At 42.7% G+C, this 21,498-nt stretch overlaps 3 protein-coding genes across 9 annotated transcripts in view; 1 reads left to right on the top strand and 2 right to left on the bottom strand.

Moving 5' to 3' along the window:
- The window catches only part of DLG2 (discs large MAGUK scaffold protein 2), a 1,892,764-nt gene extending 1,890,127 nt beyond the window's left edge, over positions 1–2,637 (bottom strand). For 4 of the 6 annotated variants that reach the window (XR_012800043.1, XR_012800042.1, XM_075592575.1 and 1 more), the window contains exon 1: positions 777–2,637. Coding sequence is in view for 4 of the 6 variants with exons in the window: in XM_075592575.1 (XP_075448690.1) it covers positions 777–795 (19 nt within the window). In the remaining 2 variants the exon portion in view is untranslated. The remainder of the gene's footprint in view (positions 1–776) is intronic. The other 2 variants (XM_075592567.1, XM_075592570.1) reach the window with 2 other exon arrangements.
- Positions 2,629–12,602, top strand: TMEM126A (transmembrane protein 126A). The gene is made up of 5 exons (XM_075592581.1): positions 2,629–2,777; positions 4,060–4,175; positions 4,895–5,088; positions 9,125–9,239; positions 12,308–12,602. Exons 2-5 carry the CDS (start codon positions 4,069–4,071, stop codon positions 12,510–12,512), a joined length of 621 nt encoding a protein of 206 aa, XP_075448696.1. The 5' UTR covers positions 2,629–2,777; positions 4,060–4,068; the 3' UTR covers positions 12,513–12,602.
- Positions 9,583–20,202, bottom strand: CREBZF (CREB/ATF bZIP transcription factor). 2 transcript variants are annotated; one of them, XR_012800044.1, is made up of 3 exons: positions 19,020–20,202; positions 18,176–18,249; positions 9,583–16,841 (listed from the first exon to the last, which is right to left on the bottom strand). XR_012800044.1 is itself a non-coding variant. In XM_075592580.1 (2 exons), the coding sequence occupies exons 1-2, from the start codon at positions 19,928–19,930 to the stop codon at positions 18,234–18,236; spliced, it is 927 nt and encodes a 308-aa protein (XP_075448695.1). In that variant the 5' UTR covers positions 19,931–20,202; the 3' UTR covers positions 9,583–18,233. The 2 variants fall into 2 exon arrangements, 1 of the variants encoding a protein (XP_075448695.1); XM_075592580.1 differs by having other exon boundaries at positions 9,583–18,249.
- Positions 20,203–21,498: the final 1,296 nt, after the last annotated feature.

The following is a 21,498-nucleotide window of genomic DNA, read 5'->3' as shown; positions in this document are numbered from 1 at the left end:
ATATATATATATATATATATATACACACACACAAATTGAACTAGTACTCCAGGCCAGAGAACCTGACTCCACACAACTAGTATTGGTGATATGCACCTACTGGCTTTTTACCATAATAAAGTATTTCATTTATATAAATACACAACATCAATACATTATTTATGCATCAATTTATACAACAAATCTAATTCATGCTCAGTTAAATCATTTTCAATAGAACATAGTGTGTGTTGGAAAGCAGATATATGCAAAGATGTGAAATAAAGAACAGGAAGGTGCCCTCTGAATCTCTTCAGTGGCATGTACTGTAGTACAAAATCATTATATAAGCATATTTAAATTACAATCCGAAATTGCATGAACTTAGTCATTGTCATTCATGCACAAAGTGCAATGTCTTTTACCACCAAATTTAAAACTCTTCTTTTTGTGAACTTTCGTAGTCTCAAAATTGCAAAGCATCATCAGCCATAAATGCCATAAAAACACCCTGTTCACTTATGTAACTGTATTTGTAACCATGTATCATTTGTCATCATAACTCTGTGCCCAGGACATACTTGAAAACGAGAGGTAACTCTCAATATATTACATCCTGGTAAAACATTAAATTAATAAATAGTGTAAACTGCATGTGATATAGTAAGCATGTAAAAGCATGAAAGCACATAATTAGATTTTGTGTTTAAAAATAATACTTTTTACATATATAATATTTATGTTAGATTGCATACAAATTCAGATGATAACTAATACAAGATGTTTCATATTCCCACCTTGCTTTTTCACTGGCATTCTTAATTATACTCTTCAGACTTGCACTGGCTGTCAGATATTGGCAAAAGTTGTACAAATCTGATTGTTTTTTGTCTTTTAGGAGACTTAGGTATATTTTTAGCTGCCAGGCATATTGCAAATGTTTAAGTCCAACATTAGTCTTCTCTCCATAAGCTTGGAACGTATAAGCATGTATATATTATCAGCCACAGATAGTCTCACATAATATATCCAGCCACAAGAATAAAAAAAATGCAGTTGATTTGTATTTAACTTTTACTAGATCTGGTTTCAGCCTCTTTTATATTAAAATAATCTCATCTGTCTGAGTACAAAAAAACAGTCGCTAAAGTTTCAGCAAGTCAATGTAAGGGGCAAGGTCCTTATCCACACAGCCTGATCACAGAAAGCAATTCAACATATCCAATGAAGTGCAGCACCCTCCAGACACCCAGAATAATAAAGCACCCTCCAGACACCCAGAATAACCGTAAGAAACGCAAATGTTAAATACTATGTGTTTTATGTTCTCCTTTGCAGTGTGATTTCTTCTTGGTTGGCTTTTCAAGTGAGCACAAAGATGGGCAAATCAATGTTGTATCTTCAGATGAAGATGTGGAGTTTGTAGCAGCTCGGTCCCTGTGTGTGTCTCTGTATCCACTCCTGTGTCTCTGTATCCACTCCTGTGTGTCACTGTATCCACTCCTGTGTGTCACTGTATCCACTCCTGTGTGTCTCTGTATCCACTCCTGTGTGTCACTGTATCCACTCCTGTGTGTCACTGTATCCACTCCTGTGTGTCACTGTATCCACTCCTGTGTGTCACTGTATCCACTCCTGTGTGTCTCTGTATCCACTCCTGTGTGTCACTGTATCCACTCCTGTGTGTCACTGTATCCACTCCTGTGTGTCTCTTTATCCACTCCTGTGTGTCACTGTATCCACTCCTGTGTGTCACTGTATCCACTCCTGTGTGTCACTGTATCCACTCCTGTGTCACTGTATCCACTCCTGTGTCTCTGTATCCACTCCTGTGTGTCACTGTATCCACTCCTGTGTGTCTCTGTATCCACTCCTGTGTGTCACTGTATCCACTCCTGTGTCTCTGTATCCACTCCTGTGTGTCACTGTATCCACTCCTGTGTGTCACTGTATCCACTCCTGTGTGTCACTGTATCCACTCCTGTGTGTCTCTGTATCCACTCCTGTGTGTCACTGTATCCACTCCTGTGTGTCTCTGTATCCACTCCTGTGTGTCACTGTATCCACTCCTGTGTGTCACTGTATCCACTCCTGTGTGTCACTGTATCCACTCCTGTGTGTTACTGTATCCACTCCTGTGTCTCTGCATCCACTCCTGTGTGTCTCTGCATCCACTCCTGTGTGTGTCACTGTATCCACTCCTGTGTGTCTCTGTATCCACTCCTGTGTGTCACTGTATCCACTCCTGTGTGTCACTGTATCCACTCCTGTGTGTCACTGTATCCACTCCTGTGTGTCTCTGTATCCACCCGTGTGTCTCTGTATCCACTCCTGTGTGTCACTGTATCCACTCCTGTGTGTGTCACTGTATCCACTCCTGTCTCTGCATCCACTCCTGTGTGTGTCACTGTATCCACTCCTGTGTGTGTCTCTGCATCCACTGCTGTGTGTCACTGTGCAGGAGCCGGGGTCTCAGGCACGGACAGGGGATTTGGTGGGGAAGCCAATCCCTGCTCCAGGAGAACATGACGGGAGGGGAGAAGAGAGGGGAGGGTTACAGATGGCCGGGGCTGAGGGATGTATGCGGCCTCCTCCCGGCAGGAAGAGAGAGCTCATACCACTTGCACTGCTTGTACACCGTGCACCCAGGCGCCGTGTGACGTATTGTCCTCCAGTCACCTGACAGAAAAGATGGCGGCGCCCATGGACATGCGGGGTGTTTGAAGGTCCGGGCTCTCGGTGTAGTTGGTGCCTGGCGGAGGAGACTTGTTTTGTTCGTTTTGTCTTTGTGAATCGAGGTAAGAGATTAATCTCTGTATATGTCACTGCTCCCTATTTATGAGAGAGAGAGAAGACATATCTGATACATATACACGTGTGTGTATATATACTATTATTAATTATTAATAGTAGTCGGGCCTCATCCTAGTAACTAATTCTACCAGAATGAGGAAAAAATAATAATACGTGGTCGGTATGTTTAATAATTTAAAACTAGGTGATTGGTATCTTTTTAATAATTTACTTTTACTGACAGTTTTTGTGAATATTATGACCTTCAGAGCTGAACCGGGCTATTCTTAGCTCAGGGGATCATCCTCACCCCCGTTCCCCAAGATATTTACTGTATTAGTTGTTGGTGTTTCATCTCCAATTCAATATGGCCAAATCCTGGGAAGTTATTGCTGGATGAATGGGGCCGCAATTTATAAACATCCAGAAAGTAACCCAGCCACTAAAACTATAATTATCTCAGGAACGGCGGGGGTCCGCACAGCTAATAGAGCGGTTCAGCCCCGGAGGAACCCCCGCGTTCAAATTATGTATTTTTTAAAAAAATGTCAAAATGGGAGGGATTGCTGCTTTCAAGCTTGGTGAATAAATGATTTTAATATAGGAATGCATGGTACCGTTTTTCTTGTCTGCCATTGTATATCACTGATTGTTACTGTGATGCACTCAGTGGCGGAATATGTGCAGTCGATTCGGCTACACTAGGGCCCACCACCTTCAGGGGGCTCATCCTCCACCCGCTGGAACGCTGTTATGGCTGCTAAAATGAGTGCCGAAACAGCGCTCCAGCATTTCTAATGGACCCTCCTTCCCCCCTGGGCTCTACCAGTGGAGTGGTGGTGGCAGCGGGAGCTGACCCAGGTGGTCCACTCCACAGGTAGGGCCCGGAGGGGGGAGAGAGGTTCTGTCACTGGCTGCACCCACCTCAAGTCTAACAAAACAAAAATTTAGTAGTGGGAACTTTGTACTTGTCCAGATCCAATAAAGAAACTCAAATTTGATTATAGTATTGTTACAGCACATACGTGGCATAAATATACGCAACTTCTACAAAGTCTGAGTGCATTTCAAAAGGGTTACACCGCTGCATAGTTCTTAAAATGTTTCTGAGGTAAACTTATGCGGGATCACCAATCGTTTGCACATGGGTTCTTCCATAGCCGAGTGCGGTTAGAGACATTTTCGGTGTGCCTTGAATTGATCTCTGCCATTTGCTCACTTAGTTGCTAGAGATCTATGTAATGATAGCTGTCATCAGTGGCATACTAACAGCTGCATATTTGACAGGAAGACAACATGTCGGAGGAGGCTTTTCATGGGATGAATTCATCCTTGAATCCTTCAAGAGTAGAAATTAGAGAATTCCTGACTGAAAGGTTCGACCGTCTTCCTGAAAACGAAAGGTAAGTGAGGGACAGTTTATTGGATTGAGAAATGGGGCTATCGTGGTGTCAGTCAGTGCCCCTCTTCAGTATAATGCTGAATTTTGACATTGTTTTTATAAGCAATGGCTTTTTGTTTTGGAATTGTGATGAATTAACGTTGATTTACATTTCTTGCATACCCGAGTAAGCTATTTGTAAGAGGTTTCATCCCCTTCTCTTTGGGGGATTCTTTCTTAGGATAGTATGTATTTTTCCTATTAGGGAGCACCATTAACATAGTATAATTAAAGGAGCAGTTCTTGTCAGCACCCTGCTTTTTTAAGCATGTTGAAGAAGGGGTCTAAGAAGCTGAACCGTGATCATTTCAGCTCCAGAGGAATTGCTCCTTTTTAGTTCTAGTCACAAGTGTTCATTGTTGGCTCTCCAGCTGTGCATAAGGAATGGATTTGTGTTGTTTTGAAAGTGCACAAAACAGCAAACACTGGGGAAGTACTCTGATACGCAAACAACATTGGACACAATAATTGCTTTATTAAAATAGTGCATGCTTTGATAACCATTTAAAAAAAATACTTTGTTACATTGGTCAAACAAACGTGGCACATCTTACAAACCAACAATCCTCAATTTGGTGATGGCATATTGTATTATTGGCTTAGTCGTTTGAAAATGGCAGTAGAAAAAAATGGTATTATGGGTTTTATATTTTTTACATCTACCCTGCTTATGTTTCACAGAAAACTGTTCTCATTTGGATCCATCTACCTTGGAATAAATGGAGCATTTGCTGGCTTATTAGCAAACAGTTTGTTCAGGCGTGTTCTGAACATCACACAGGGGCGCTTTACATCATGTTTGCCAATGGCCGTCCTTCCTTTCTTGACTACAGTAGCTGCTTACAATGGAACTGTATCCGAGTCTCTGCTTTCAGGTACACATCTTTCATTTTGAGAATAATGTAAATGTATATAATGTATTATGAAGATGTAAAAAAAGACACAGGTCACTTTCCCCCCTCCCCCCCTTTTTTTCCCATAAGATTACTGGCTCCCATTCAATATTCTATTAATCCTCTTCCCTGAGGTGGAGAAGAGTTTTACCCAATTCATTTGGAGACACTCTTCTCCAGTCGTGGGAAGCAGTGAATCATATTGAATATGTGGCCTCGTTGTCTGGCTTGCTATTGTCAGGGGACACCAGGTGCAGGATTTGAGCTCATTGTCCGAACAGCACTAAAAAGGCGTAGTCGGGGTCACAGGCAGCGGTCCAAGGCTGGCGGCAAGGTAGCGTTGTCTGGGTCACAGGCTGGGGTCGGCAATGAGGAATCTACAGGAACATGGCACAGGGACAAACTGGACAAGCCAAATTACTAGCAAGGACCTTTTTAATAAATGAACTAGGACTCGACAGAATACAAAGACAGAAAGCGGGACTAAGGCAGGAAACAGGCTATGGCAGGGTGAGTCTCAGAACATACAAAACAAAGGCAAAAGTAATCAGAAGACAGGAAACTATAAAGGCAGTCAGAGTGTAGACTGGAAACTATAGGAGAACCAAGAGAACACGCAGGTAATTCCAGAGAAGACAGGAGCAAGCACACACCTGGCGGACAAACAAGGGGACTGTAAGAGAGGGAGACATAAGGGACTTGATTTAAGGTGCCTATAAGTTCTGTTAATTTCCATTTAATATTTGTATATATATTTTGATATAAAGATGGTTACATAAAAAAATACATTCAAAACCCTTGATAAAGCGCTGTGTGGGCGTGAAATGCGTTGGAGGTTTATTTTGTGCCTCCTTTTTAATGGCTAATTAATACATTTAAGGTTTCTACTTGAATCTTTGCACTCTAACCTTGAAGTTTTTTGCAGGGCACAGTCACTCTCTGCTACTTTCCTAAATAAAGTTAAACCTAATTGCAAGAGAAATATTTTTTTTTTTTAAAGTCAAGGAAAATGTAAATAATGTACATGAACACTATGTTCATGGAAATCGGAGTTGGTATTCAGTTATCACTGGGTGCCAGAACCCTGGAGCCTGTTTTGTTGGTAATTAAGCTTTTGACATGATAGAAATCACCATGTATTTTGAAATGTATCAAATGTAAGTTTTTAGTGGCTTTTCTTTTTTTCATTATTGAATTTTAGTTGTGTATTTGTTTTATAATGTTTGCTCAAATTGGTTAATTAAGAGTGTCTTCATACTGTATATGCTATGCTTTTAATAGTCCTTTCCAAAATACATCAAGAAAAAAAACAGTCTGTGAATGTTTAATAAAGGATATTAAATAAAATGACCACATTACTTTACAGGCCACAGAAATAGTTTAGCTTGGAAACTTTAGTCTCTTCTTTGTGACCAACTAAGTACAGTAATTAGATTGTGAAACCCAATACAATTGTTTGAAAGTGTCAGCTGTCTTTGAGTGATCATTTGCAATGGTAACCGACACTAATAAAATGGCTCCTGAAGCCTGATGATGCTACTTGCCTATTAGTATGTACTGTCCAGGAATTACTTAAATACAACTGTATGGAAATACCAATGCTTTATTTTTCTATGATCATTTTGTATGAAATGACACCATGCTAATGGTTTGTATGTGCGGGCCTGGAAAAATGCACTCCCCTGTAAAAGCAGTGATCTTGTGTAGGTCCCGTCATAGCATAGTTGGTGGCACGCTACCTCCTAGTGAGTTTAGGCTAGGGTTGTTAGTGTATGCACTGCAATTTTGTTCTGGGTGCCCTGAGACATTCTGTTAGTGGAGGTCCCAATCCCCCTACAAACCACCACGGGTGGTCAACTCCATTCAGAGACTGAGCCACTGATTAAGCCACCTGTGCAGAAGCAGGGATATCCTGAAAACCAGATCTGTTGGTGGCCCTGGTGGACTGGAGTTGACCACCCCTGGTGAAGGAGTACGTTTGTGGCTCCCAGTGAGAGCTTGCATGCAAACTCTAATAAAATGGCTCTGGAAGCCCGATGATGTGATTTTCCTATTAGTATGTACTGTTCACTGTTAGTGGAGAGAGAGCTAATTTTCTTTAAAAGTAGAGTTACATTCTGGAGAGGGTATAATAATAGTTTGAGATTTGATACCCTTTTGAGCCGCTCTGCTCATCGGAGACCATGGTAAATGTTTACAATCATATAGTTATTTTATTAATGACGGGTTTGACATTTTAAAAACAAATATTGCAACTCCAAAGGTGCGCATTTTTAAATATTTCATTTGGGAAGTAGCTTTCTGGAAAGTTATATTAAACTTGCTAGATACTTTTTGGAATTTTCTTGTATTGGGTTGTTTTACGCCAAAATTCCCCATGGACTTAAATCAATCGGTCGCTTCCCCTGATTTTAATTTATTTAACAAGGTGCAAAGCTTGCAGCAGTGTACACATGGCAATCTAGGCGGTTTATTCTCACTTGCCACATCCCACCAGGCAGCACAGGGCTTTTTTCCATGCAGACTACAGAGACTTATTAAAGATGCAGTTTATCCTGAGCCTCTCAGATAAGGGTCGTTTGAAGACATCCTATTGTAAAGTACGACGAAGAAATGTAAATATGAATAAACATGCAGGGGGGCGGGTGTTCTACAGAATGTAGGAGACATGGGGAAACGATAATAAAATATTAGCGCAGATTGTGGGGGAGCGAGGGAAAGTAAGGAAATGTTAAGGCAGAATTGGGTTGAAAGGGAAGAATGGATGGAGAATTAGAAAAGAATAGAGACAGGTTTGAGGGAGAAATGGAAGATTAGGGGACAATACAGAAAGAATAGTGAGACATGGAAAATAATTGAGATATGAGCAAGACCTGAAGGATGGAAGAGAATATAGGAAGACATGGGTGAGACTAGGGAGAAAAAGGAACCAATGAGAACAAAGGCATATTAGGGGGGTGGGGGGTGTAACTAACATTTTAGTGGGAAAAACAAAGAGAAATTAAGTGGTAGATTCTATATACTGTGAAAGGCCCTGAACCCAATGGGGCTTTTTGGTGAAGAACAGCCGCATTATCATATATAGAATAATGTCCTAAGGAAGGAAAGATGTGGACAAAACATAAGGTAATATTAAGCGTGTTGAGTATTTGGGGAGACGGAGAAGTGGGGATTGAATATAGGGGGATGTCGGGAGGTTTGGAAAGTGGAACAAACAGGACAGCAGTGTGATGGGATGTTGGGAAAAGGAGGATTATAGCTGGCAAAGAAAAGACGGGACTCGCTGGTCCCTGGAGTGGTTCTACTGACATAGGGAAGTTACTTTGTTGTTTGTGTATTTCATGCACTGATATGTGCCAATATTTGTGCCAAAGTGCTTTTTGAGTATTTTAGAGTAGATATTTTTTTAGCTTTTTCTTTCAGCCATCATTTCACACATTTAGTACTAATTATTTTCATTTTCTTAAAGTGCAGTTGTCAGCTAGCAATATTTATCTGGCATTGTTTAATATATTATTTGAGCTGTACCTGATGATACAGCACATATTGTGACTTGGTGTCATGTATGAGCTGAAAGTTTTTTTTTCTCAATGTAAATAATGCCTGTGTGACATTTTGTTCTATTAACGTTCAGGTCTGCTGTCCTTTTTGGGTTACACGCAGTAAACTGACCTTCTCCATTTGTATTGCCTTGCAGACTGCCAATGTGGACTGTGATTCTGGACAGACATTTTGTCTTATAATATACTAGGAAATGTTGCATTTTGTCGCAAATATTGATATATTTAAAAAAAGGTGAACATGAACTTTAAATATCTCAAAGTTAACCTCCTTTGTCACAAAGTTGGCCAACTAGAATATTTTAATAGCATTTCCTTATTGCCATTTTACTTTTGACCACCCATGTCCATAGATCCAATGCAACTGTAGAGCAATGTATTATCAGATGTAAATGCCTTAAACTTCCTTTGTACATTGATGCCATTTTTTGGGGGGGGTTCTTTAATCCAATATTTAGGTGACCTGAACTGTCAAACCTGTGCGGTGGTAAGAGGTGGACTAATTGGATCTCTTGTTGGCGGCCTGTATCCAATTCTCTTGGCCTTACCTGTTAATGGAGGACTTGCAGCCAGGTAAGCTTCACTTGAGTGCCACATGTCTACAAAATGAAGACCCTTTCTCAATGTGCAGTGAGGCAGCTTCTCCCTGGCAGGGAAGCCTGTGTGTTACATTCCAGAGCTGCTTCACTGCACATTGAATAAGGCTTCCAATTTCAACTCTTGCCTAGAGCTGCGCCCCTACCAACAAGTAAGATTGTGTACGATATAAAACATGTGCAGATTCTGCATTCAAAACAACAAATTTGTTGCTACGGTATAAGTGTAGTTCCACCCGCTAACGTAGTGATGTTACATTAAAATAGAATTTTGCATATATAACATCTGACTAAAAGTGCAAAACAAATCACAAAGCAAATCTGATTGGTGCTTTTTATTTAGGGTTATGAAACATGTAGCAGCCATTCCCATGCTGCAGCAATAGGGTCATACTCATAAGACAATCAATTGCTGCTTTTAAGAGTCCACGGTAAGGATGTTTGTTCTCCAAAACAGAACAGTTCAGGACAATTTCAAAATGATGTGATCAGGAATATTTGGGTAACGCAATTTTATTTCTAAAAAATCTAAGTAGAACTGATGTAATTGAATAGGAGTCCGTAAGGGAAAACAACATACATCAAATACTCTTCAAAATATATAAAGTTAGTACAATCCCAATAATACACTTGACCCCAACCGAGGTGGAAGATACCGACCAACCGATCCCCTTTGGTCACTAAACAAAATGGAGGTCCTTGTAAGAGGAGGATGCCCCCTTGGGTGGAGGCTATCATATCAGTCAGGTTGCCACACTGGAATTTGGGACATGTATCTGTGAATATAGCAGTTAATTTTGCAATTTTGAGGGAAAACCAAGTTCTTTGTTTGATCTGGGCTAGGGTTGGCATGTCCACCCCCAACCAGGAGGCCGCGAGCGAACATCTCGCCACCGTCATAATGAGATCAGTTTGTTGGAGCTCCTATCTACAACCTTCAATGGTCTATTTTAAGATATGACCATGTCGAGGGAAATCCCAGGACGCTGCACAAATTTGTGGGGGTTTTCCCACGTGGTCTTTACTATGGAGGAAGACCACATGTGTAACATAGTGGGTCTATGACCACACCCTTTAGGGCAGGTGGAAGACACCCTGTGAACATCCGAGATTTTTTCCAGTGTTAAATACCACCTATACAACACCTAATAGGCATTTTCTCTAATTGAACTGCAAATAGAGCTTGCAAAGTCCTCAAAGATAAAACCTCTTTTCTAATATAAAGAAATCTACTTTAGCTAGCCTCTCCTCATAAATCAGATTATCCATTCCCTTTCTTAATTTGGTGACTCTTCTCTGCACTCTCTCTACTCCCGAATGTATTTTCTATGGGGGGTGCCCAAAATTGTACTCTATATTCAAGGTGCGGTCTTACTAATGCTTTATAAAGGAACATAATTATGTTTACTACCCTTCCATCCATTGCCCGTTTAATGTAAGATAAGATCTTATTGGCCTCTGCAGCTACTGCATGACTTTCGGCACTATTACTAAGCACTCCTAAATCCTTCTCCATCTAAGAATTCTCCTACTGTATCCCCATTTAATTTGTAAGTTACCTGATTCTTTTACATTTATCTATTAAACCTCATCTGCCATTTACGTGCCGAAGTTTTCAGTTTTCCATTTGATCCTGATCACCCACCAAATCCCTTCAGCATTGTGCACTTTATTGTTTGCGTAGGAAGTACAGGTCAGGTAGATCACTTGACCCACATCCTCTCTCTTTGCTGGTAGCTGTTGCCACTGATATTAAAGGACCAATTGATTCCAGCCGCTGGGCACTTTGTGGCAGGATCATGTGGAATGAGGAACCAGCACTTCTCACCATGTGCAGCTAGAAAGCTTTATGGGGTAACTCTATACACCTTCAAGCTGCCATTTTTGGCACAAAATCCAGACGTCTAGTAGGATTTTTAACAGAAAACCGCCCATACGCCCACTTGGTAGATCTATACTTACTCCCTCAAAACTCCATGAGGTGCAGATAAAAGTTGAAAAGCATGACTGCAAGAGCCTGTTTGCAGATTCCCCACCAGTCAAAAAAAAGAAGTGATTACCTACAATGTAGGCAAGTGCTTTTTAAATTTAGCACAATATGCAAATAAGAGTAATTATTTGCATGCTTCAGAGGAATCAAGATTTCTATTCACACCGTGATTGAGGCAGAGTTGTAAATTCATTCTCGCCCATGGTGGTGTCCTACATAAGAACCGCAGACATAATGACACTTGTCTGAGCTGAGATGTAGTGGGTAATAGGAAGTAGAATTGCTGCTTTTCTAAAATCTCACCCTTGGTACCGTATCGGCAAGCGTTTTTTTAATTTCTATTTTTATGTATGCATTCCCTAGGTTGGGTAATTAATAAGACGCCAGCAATATGGTCAATAGGATGAAGCACCAACATTAAACGCTAAAATGTCACCTTAACATTTAAAATACATATGTACTGTATGGCCCATGCCAAATAGTATAACTCCTAACTGAATGTTCAATAAAATGCTTACGGTGTCAGAATCTAGACCCTTTATGGCTCATTAAAGTAAATGGGCTGGATTACGGGTTCTCAACTCCTGTCCTCAAGACCCTTCCCCATCCCCCCTCCGTGTTTCAGGATATCCCTGCTTCAGCACAGGCAGTTGTCTTTCACAGCCACCTTTGCTGAAGCAGGCTCTTCGACTGAGCCACTGGTCTTGAGGACTGGTCTTGAGAACCCTGGGTTAGATGGTACTTATGGAAGAACATTAGTAAATATGCGCCACCGTTTTTTTACTTAACAGACCAATCTCAACTCAAAGGTCCTCATGGGATTTTAGTTAAGTCCTGGTTCTTAAAGTCACGATTTTCCACAGATCTTCAGGTTAATTAAGATCTGTTGAACAGTCATGTTGGCAATACCTACAAATATAAAAAGTTAATGTTATCTTTCCCTAGGTCACTGACTGTTCTGTCCATTTCTTGGTTCCACGTAACACCTTTTACGCTTTCCTCCTGTACAGAAGTTACTCTAAAAAGGAGACTAATTATATTTTTCATCTTTTCAGATACAGCACAGCACCTTTGCCTGAGAGAGGAAATATTCTGCGGTTCTGGTCAACCGTTTCAAAGCCAATTCTAAAAAAGATGAGCTTTGTTTTGATTCTTCAGGCTATGTTTGGTGTTTACATCAGTTCTAGACATTATTCAATATATTTGAAAATGCTTCAACTGCCTACAGCTGACACAGATATCGAGGATCTTCCACATTAAGTCTTAAAATCTTTTCTTTTTTTTCTGACAAGGTTCAGTACATTTCCTGCAAAACGTTAAGGGAAAATTCATTTAGCATTATCTTGTGAATTGCACCAAAAATGTTTAGAACCTTAAATAAATCTACCCACCAAAAAAAACCATTTTAAACATTCTGAAGTCTTCAATAAAAGGTACAATTTACCTGCACCCTATGTGCCTCTGGTCAAGTGTTTCCAACCAGGGTTCTGTGGGAGGATTAAATGGGTGCCATGGGATTTCCCCAATCTCACAGAGCAGGGAAGTTTCCTCTATCCTGATTGACTGCATTACCAAGCAGCAGGTGTCGTCAGGTGCCTGTGGTGTGTGGCCAAGCAGAGGCAGTAGCAGCAGAGGCTGTGTCTCTATCCTGACCCCTCTGTCAGTCTCCTGTGACGGTCTGTCCTGTTTTCTGTGACCCTGTCCTGTTGTAGGGGTGCCTTAGCAGTGTGGTTAGGGGTATCCCAAGAGAAAAAAGGGTGAAAACCACTGCTCTAGTCACGAAATCTACTCAACTTCCTGGTGTTTGCATAAATACATAACTATTTTCTGACAGAAAAGAACATTTAGTTTTGTGATGAACCTTTCCATCATGCAATGTCATAAGGGCACAGAACATTTTGTGCGATGCTTGTAAAAGGCAGGCTTTAACAGTAGAGAATTATGTTGAAATTGTGCTCAAAATAGACTGAACCAAACACATTTAAAAACTGATTTCACCTTGGGTGTTTTGTTTATTTAGTCGAGGTGGTAAGCAGAGTTGTTCAGCGTTACTGTCAACTCCTGTTACCCCTACATCTCAAGATGCATACCTCCATAGATGCTGCTGGCAGCATACCCGGCTGGGTAAAGAATATGGAGGTTTAAATGTGGCACAGTACGGGTGCCAGTAGGAAACTGCAATGTTACTTCCAGCTTTCTATTTGCCTGCATGATGTGGCAGATTTAGCAATACCACAGGAAGTAGGGGGTCCCTGTTTCACTTATTTAAAAATATGTATAATTTTGTTGTAATGTTCCTTTATTGCCATCTCACCTTTTAATTACTCTGCAAGGATTAACAGTAGTTTTAGGTTCCTTTCTGTTCATACAGACAATTAACGCCGAAGGTTAGGGTTGTACATATGTAAGCGTGTGGAGGCCATCCCTAAAGGGGCAGTGCCTCCTAGGACCAGTGTTCCAATAGTAGTGACCTGTCACCTTGTCATCCCCTCAAGTCCAGCACCCCCCTGCCCCCCAGTAAGCAGAATGTACCCACCAACACAAAATGGCAGGTCAGAGTTCAGCCCGGTGGCCAATAGAGGTTTCTCTTGGTTAAACAGTGGCCATGTTTATCTAAACTGGGAGGCAACAAGTATTGGAGTGTGCTCTCCATGTCCGGTGGCCATGGATGAGCTCAGATTTTAAAATGGATCTATTCGGAGCTGCCGCTTTCAAATAAAGGATCTCTTTCTGCTCAGCTAGTATTACCTGCACTGCATGAGGTAAATTATATTTTGAGAGTGAAGGCAAGGTATGAAATATGATTAACAGCTTTAGTAAGGTACATGAAATAGGACCTATATTTGGGGCAACCGTGCAAATTAAATGCAACTATTATACATTTACTAAAACATTTAAAATGTAGCCTAAAAGGTGCATTTGGAGCACTGTTGGTTTCTCTGTAAAATGTGGAAAAGAAAATGTACATGAAATGCATTTCTCGTATACTCCCAACACTCTATTGTTACCACCTCTCCATCTACAAGATGTGGACTGATGGTGGGCAGCGTTGAGCTGGTTTAGGAAAAAAGGAGAGAAGGTTAGTTTGCAGCACTGTGCGGACTATCAACTATTCAGACTGCATCCCTTAGATTACCGATATGACTTTATTTGTACCAAGGAAATAATTGAGACCCCTATTTGCAGCAAGAGAAAATAAGATTGTGATGGCAAAGCTGCACACTATCTTCATACACCAATTCACACAGAAGGACCTAAATGCAATCGGAATTCTGTCCCTCCCTCACAGCCTCTCAAAAGCCGAGATAAAATGCAAATAAAATATTAACGGGCATTTCATGATATTCCAAGGATGTTACATAGCAGATGATGTTTGGGGGGGGGGGAGTCAAACCTATGCTAAATTTAGATGACATACTTATCCTATATATGTATTTACAGTATCTTGATCCAGAGGAAGGCAAATGGAAAACCCCAGTGAAACATCATCCAATGAGGTCTCATACATGGAAAAATAAATTGCTTCCCGACACCAAATAATGGCCATCAGATTTACCTGTGGATCAACATTCGTTCCATGTATACTCAATTTCAAGCAAGAGATTTCTTTTTCCAACCTCTTCCACACGCACAAAAAAAAAAAAAATACATTTGTACAGAAGGGCTGCAGCACTCGGATAATCCGATAAGCACCAATCCATTCTAAAAATAAATATGGCATCTGTTATAACCAGCATCTCTCTGTAATGTGTATGAGGTGATTGGTTAGTGCTATGCTGTAAATTTTCATTAAAAGTATAGTGAAGATAAAAGCCCCCAAAATGGACTCTTTCAAACTCCCAGTCGAAGCAGCTGTTGTGAAGAATTCTCAGTTCATAAATGGCAGATTGGTCATTCTTGTTTTATTCCAATGTTGTATTCTCCCAAGCTATTTACAGAAACATTTTACAAAAAATTCAAGTATTTTAAGATGGATCACTTCAAGGCATGTGTGTATTTGGTACAGAAAGAAAAATATTAACATTTGTATTTCATATTCTCCATTATATATTGGTAATGTGATTAAATCATTACATACACCCACAGTCCTAAAACCACAAAGTAACACCTGATTAACACAATCCTGAGGGAAACAGAAGCATCAAATAAAAATATTGAATGGATTCATGTCAACATAAGTCCTTAAGAACAACTCGAATACATATTTAAAAAAAAAAAGTTTACTACTGTGTGGGACTTCATTCCAAAAGCAATTCACTCGTGTTGGATCGTCAGTTCACACAGAAGAGAGTGTGCAAAATTATATAAAATTAGGAAAAAAAAAAAAAATGTGTACATACAAATACACACTTGGATAAGAAGGTGGGCACTTTGTTTTTATCTGTTTGCATCTATAACACTTCAATTTGCCACTTATATGTCAATACATTCATCTAAAGCAGCGCTGACTGAGGCAAGGATGTGTGTGAAACTCCTACGCTCACTCCTCTTCAGAACTGGAATAGCAATCTGCAGGAGTTCTGGAATTTTTACTATAAATATTTACACATTCATCTTGAACCTTTCTTTTAATAAGGAAAGAGGTATGCTGCAGGCAACACGTGACTGGCAAATCAAACAATTGCACAGGGACAATTTACATTACTGACATATAGAAGTTATAATTGCATTTGGACAGCCCCAGAAGAAAAGTATATACTTGTAAGTAACTCAGGCTCTAGTATGTTGACTAAATGTTATAGAATGTGGAAAGGCAAAGTTTGTGACATCCATGAAACATTTAAATGGTTCAGTTTTTCTAAATTTTCATTACAAGTGTTCTGTAAAGATGATACTTGATAAAGCGCAGTCACAGAGTGACAACACAGACCTCTTGTTTCTACATCTCCACACCCTAAAACACAAACACTATATTAAACACAATTAAAGAGTCTATGGAGTTTCTGACATACACCTTTTGCTTAGGCCACTTTCCGTGAACTTAAATCGTGATATGTATTATGACTGAGTTACACTACACTGGAGTATTTTGGTGTGACCGTCTATACTCTATACAGACTGCATTTTCTCATTCAAAAGGGCAGGAACTGTTCATGACATGATGTAACCATGGAAGAGATTCTGTAGTGTCATTGAAAACTGGCGTAAAAAAAATAAACGCAGACTAATAAAACGCTTTACAATTCAGCCCTTCTCCCCTTAATGGGAGAAAGTGAAAACAAAACATGATGATTTTTTTTGCATCAAAGTGTATGAAGTTTGTCCCATACAGAAAGGGGTTAACTCCCCACACTACGTACCTCCAATATACAAAAAGACAGATTTTGTGCACTTCCCAAACACTGAATGTTTTGCTTTTAGACTCCAGACCTACACAGCAGACATTGTCTACTAGGTGTGAACTACTCCATCGGGTAACTGCATGCTCAGCCCTTCCCATTTCACAATACATACACACAGTACAAAAGAAAAGAAAAAAAGATATACCCTGATATTACCTCTGTTTCCTCCATACTACCTTTTTAAACAAAGCAGGACATGTGGGTCAGCAGCTGGTCCCGTGTCTTCTGTCCCATACAGCTGAATCCACTTTAGCATAAAGAAAAATAAGGATGCTAAATATACATAGTCATTGGGGAGAAGCGAGATTTCACAAAGAATGAGGCCATTTGTTAAGGCTCCATAGCCCAGTGATGCAGTTTGGAAGGGGTGGTTTTTGTATGTGGGTCGCCGATAAGATTACAGCTTCACACGTCTCGTACATCAGAATTTTTGTATTGCAGGCCCTTCATATCCAAAGTATCTCAAATGAAATACTCTTATGTACAAGGCACACAAGCTCAAACCAGATTTTATGAGTGTGTGAAACAGGCACTGAAAGCAGCAAACCCCCAACAAAAGCGCATACTTGTGTTAATATAATGCTCCAAGCATGTAAAGTTTAAAAAAGAAAAAAAGGGAGGTTAAAAATCATGACTATAATACCTAGCTTCTGAGGTGAGACTGCAATGGGCTCTGGGAAGAGCTCCATTCTTACCCCTCTGCTTAATATTTTAAAAAATAAAAAACTATAGTTGGGAAGTGCAAGAGATCTCTTAAAGAAATGTTGGGTTTTTTGTGTGTGGATGGTTGCTGTAATGCATGCCACATATAACTGCTTCTTAAAAGCTGCATTTACGCCTTGATGCAGGTCAAACACTTGGGTGACCTCTTGTAAGTGACTTACAATCACGAATATGTCCAAAAATGTATTTATATAAAGCATCACTACCTCATTAGGAGGTGAAAAGATTGAAGGTCCGGTGTTAAACTTATGAGCTATGACCTAAAGAGTCACTGTACTTTGTACACTATACCCGTATTTGGTATCCAATTTGAATTCTTTGTGAAATCTCACTTTACAGATAATTACACACCCTAACATGAACAGTTTAATCTGTCTGTCAAGCTTATAACATGTCGGAAAATTGAATACTGTATACAGAAACCATTGCAAGTGGATTTTTGCATGGTACTAACATACTAAAGATAAATGTACTCCATTTCTTTCCTAACTCTGAGAAATCATGTTTGAAGGCATTTGCTAGCAAATGTATTTAACTGAAAAGCAGTTATTACAGTGGGTAACCTCTCTGCATATGTCCCAGAATATGGGACACCAAGCTCTTTCATCATTCAACATTGTTGACCAAACTACCACTGATTGATTGTACTGCTTGTTATCCAAGTGCAGTAATAATGTACATCTATAATTACTCTTTGAAAATAATAACTGCTAAAATATGCAGTTCTGCTAAAGGTTGGACATGGCTACACTGCCACTTACATGCAGAAAGTAGACTATTCCTGAACAGATGTGTACCCTAGTTTCTTATCTTTTATAAAGCTTAGTTCTGCATTAGGGTAATTATAGGGATCCTTACCAGGTCGTGAGGCGGAAACGACTGCTCTTTAACTCCTACAACGGAGCAAGGCGAGAAATCACCTAAAAGAGAAACTGTCAAGAGAGGTTTACTAGTAATGTATAATGGATGCAGATACAGTCTTCATTGCATGCGTTTAACCTTTTCAGTACCAGAACGGACTGTTAACGTAATGCAGGCAGCTCCGACACCGAATGGGTTAAAGCCAAAGGTGCTGCAAAACCTCATGGCTCAAGCCATAGTCCACCTCCCATAGCCTCCACCCCCTGCCTAAACAGACTGACTCGACCACATTGGGTATGAAAGGATCAAGTTCAGATGGCGATATTATACCACCCATTACTTATTTCATACCCCACAGTATCAGACAAGCCTGGGATATACATGGCGTGTAGTTCCCACTCTAAGGCTACGCTTACAGTGCCGGCAACATCACGCAGCGTTCGCTGGAAAAATCAAATTTATGTGAATTCCAGCGATTGCGACCACTCCATCGCATCGCTCCTACTATAAGCGCACGCAATGGCTTCAATTTAAGCGACGTCGCTGTCGCCGGCACTATAAGCGCAGCCTCAAGCATTCTCTGATTCACAGCTCATCTATTAGTTTTGAAGAGCAGCGAAACCACAAATCAAAAGAATACTTTGGGCGCCATGGCGTCCCAGACTAAGTAGGACACATGGAGAGGACTGATAGGCATGTACCAAAGTTCATAACAATTCACTGCCTGCCCAGCAGCACATAACTACAACACACATCAGCATTAGTCTGGATTATAGTGTCTGATCTGTCCTGTGACTGAAGATGTCCAACACACTAAGTAAGAGCAGGTACTTGACCCTACATTTTGGCAGCAGATGACGCATTCCTGGCGCATGACGCACAGAACTCCACCGACACCTTCTCCTGGTCCACGTGCAGGCACACCCCTCCCGGGGACACCCCTTCTTCCCCCGTCACTTCCGGTCCTGGCGGCTCGCGGAGCCCGGGCAGAGCGTAGTCATGGTCGCCGCCGGTGGGCGGATCCCTGAAGAGTGACGTAGAGAGCTTGACCCCGCCCAGTCCGGTGAGGCGGCCGAGGAGCTGAGAGAGCGAGCTGTCGTTGGCCAGCACCACGCGCAGGTAGCGCGCCTCCTCCTCCAGCTCGCGCACCCGCGCGCCCAGCACCTGGCGCTCGCGCAGCAGCTGGTGGTTCTCGTTGGCGAGCCGCGTGACGCGGGTCTCGAGGCCGCTGACGTATTCCTTCTTCCGCAGGCGGTTGAGGCGCGCAGCCAGGGCGTTCTTGTTACCCGGGTAACAGCCGTTGGCCCTCGCAGGGACAGCCGCCGCCATGTTTGCCGGCCGCGCTTCGGCCTGTTTGACGCCAGCCGACACGCCGTTATGAGGGTTCGCCACATCTACGCAACCGACCAGCTCCTGCAGGAGGTCGGCTAATGGCGCGTCCTCTCCCTCAAGCCGTTCGCCTTCCTTAAACCAGTCTGTAGCCTCTTCCTCCTCTACACCCAACAGCTCTTCCAGCTCCGTAGCCGAAAAGAAAACCCCATCACACGGCGAGGCCGGGGAGCTACATTCCGAGTCCATGGCGGAGTCCGCCGGAGAACGTGCCGGCGCTAGGCCCAAACTCGCTCCTTGCGTGGAGGTCGCGCTTTTCCTCTCACGAGCAGCGCGGCGGAGGCGCTGGGTGGGGTGAGCCAGGCGCCGGCGGGATGGTGGGGAGGCGGAGGTGTCAGCGCGGTCTCTCAGCCGGTGTCGCATTATTACCCCCCCACCGCAGCAGGACAGCTCCGTTACACTGGAGAGCGGGATCACCACGTTACGGCCACGCCCGGGATTCCCATACCGCGGCTGGCGAGGGGGAGCGAGGTGCAGAGCGCTGTGTTGTGACCCGGGACTTACCCTCCCCCCCTCCGTGGCTGTTAGGCGGGTCTCCGTATTTTATGCTGCCAGATTAAAGCCCGGGGCCACCCAGCAACGTGCTAGTGGCGTTCAACAAATGGCTCGGAGAGGAAGTGATGACACAATCCGGAAGTCTCGCAGGCATCCCCATTCCGGTAGAGATTTGGTTGATTGGCTCCGCCCACCTGCTCAGTGTGTGATGTGCGCGGCACATAGTGCTGCTCGTTATTTCTCTCACCCGAAAGGATGCATTAAAGTAATCATATAGATCCAATTAGTTCTCGCTTGAAAGAGAATCCAAAGCGGTTGCTCTAGTTAATAAAAACCTAGGTGTCGTATGGAGTATGCACAGATAGATGGTAACTATGGGCCCTTATCTGTGAATGTCATCATGAAAGGTGTTTGGGTAGATTATTATTACACACAGACAAATATTATTAATTTAGAACAAATATCCGTGTTAGTCCAGTTGCGATAGTGCAGAATAAATGAGTATTTAAATACTATGTGAACTTTTTTTTTTTTATAGGACAAGACTTTACTCCTCTGTCTCAATACTGATTTACAAAATATTCAGGGAGTTTAACGGATGTAAAAAAAATAACATTTTGATATGATAATCATTCATATTTTTAACTAGCTGAGAGACCCGGTGTTGCCCGTGAGTTAAATTTCCTGCTCCTCTCCCCCCTATTTCTGTGCTCCCCCTCTCCCACCCCCCAAAGGGAGAGAGGGACAGTGGACAGGAGGGGGGGGGGGAGAGGGACAGTGGACAGGAGGGGGGGGGGGAGAGGGACAGTGGACAGGAGGGGGGGGGGGAGAGGGACAGTGGACAGGAGGGGGGGGGGGGAGAGGGACAGTGGACAGGAGGGGGGGGGGAGAGGGACAGTGGACAGGAGGGGTGGGGGGGAGAGGGACAGTGGACAGGAGGGGGGGGAGGGACAGTGGACAGGAGGGGGGGAGAGGAACAGTGGACAGGAGGGGTGGGGGGGAGAGGGACAGTGGACAGGAGGGGGGGGAGGGACAGTGGACAGGAGGGGGGGGAGGGACAGTGGACAGGAGGGGGGGAGAGGAACAGTGGACAGGCGGGGGGGAGAGGGACAGTGGACAGGAGGGGGGGAGAGAGGGACAGTGGACAGGAGGGGGGGAGAGAGGGACAGTGGACAGGAGGGGGGGAGAGGGACAGTGGACAGGAGGGGGGGAGAGGGACAGTGGACAGGAGGGGGGGAGAGGGACAGTGGACAGGAGGGGTGGGGAGAGGGACAGTGGACAGGAGGGGGGGGAGAGGGACAGTGGACAGGAGGGGGGGAGAGGGACAGTGGACAGGAGGGGGGGGGAGAGGGACAGTGGACAGGAGGTGGGGGGGAGAGGGACAGTGGACAGGAGGGGGGGAGAGGGACAGTGGACAGGAGGGGGGGAGAGGGACA

The sequence above is a fragment of the Ascaphus truei genome, chromosome 3 (genome assembly GCF_040206685.1).
Source record: "Ascaphus truei isolate aAscTru1 chromosome 3, aAscTru1.hap1, whole genome shotgun sequence".
In the NCBI taxonomy this organism is placed as follows: Eukaryota; Metazoa; Chordata; class Amphibia; order Anura; family Ascaphidae; genus Ascaphus; species Ascaphus truei.
Note: the sequence above shows the minus strand (reverse complement) of the source record. Positions and strands in the feature narration are given on the sequence as shown.

Bases quoted from the DNA above. Each gene is read 5' to 3' on its own strand.
- CREBZF (XM_075592580.1), bottom strand. From the start codon at position 19,930: ATGCGACACCGGCTGAGAGACCGCGCTGACACCTCCGCCTCCCCACCA.
- TMEM126A (XM_075592581.1), top strand. From the start codon at position 4,069: ATGTCGGAGGAGGCTTTTCATGGGATGAATTCATCCTTGAATCCTTCA. The intron at 4,176-4,894 runs GTAAGTGAGGGA...TATGTTTCACAG, and splicing joins CGTCTTCCTGAAAACGAAAG to AAAACTGTTCTCATTTGGAT. The intron at 9,240-12,307 runs GTAAGCTTCACT...TCATCTTTTCAG, and splicing joins AATGGAGGACTTGCAGCCAG to ATACAGCACAGCACCTTTGC.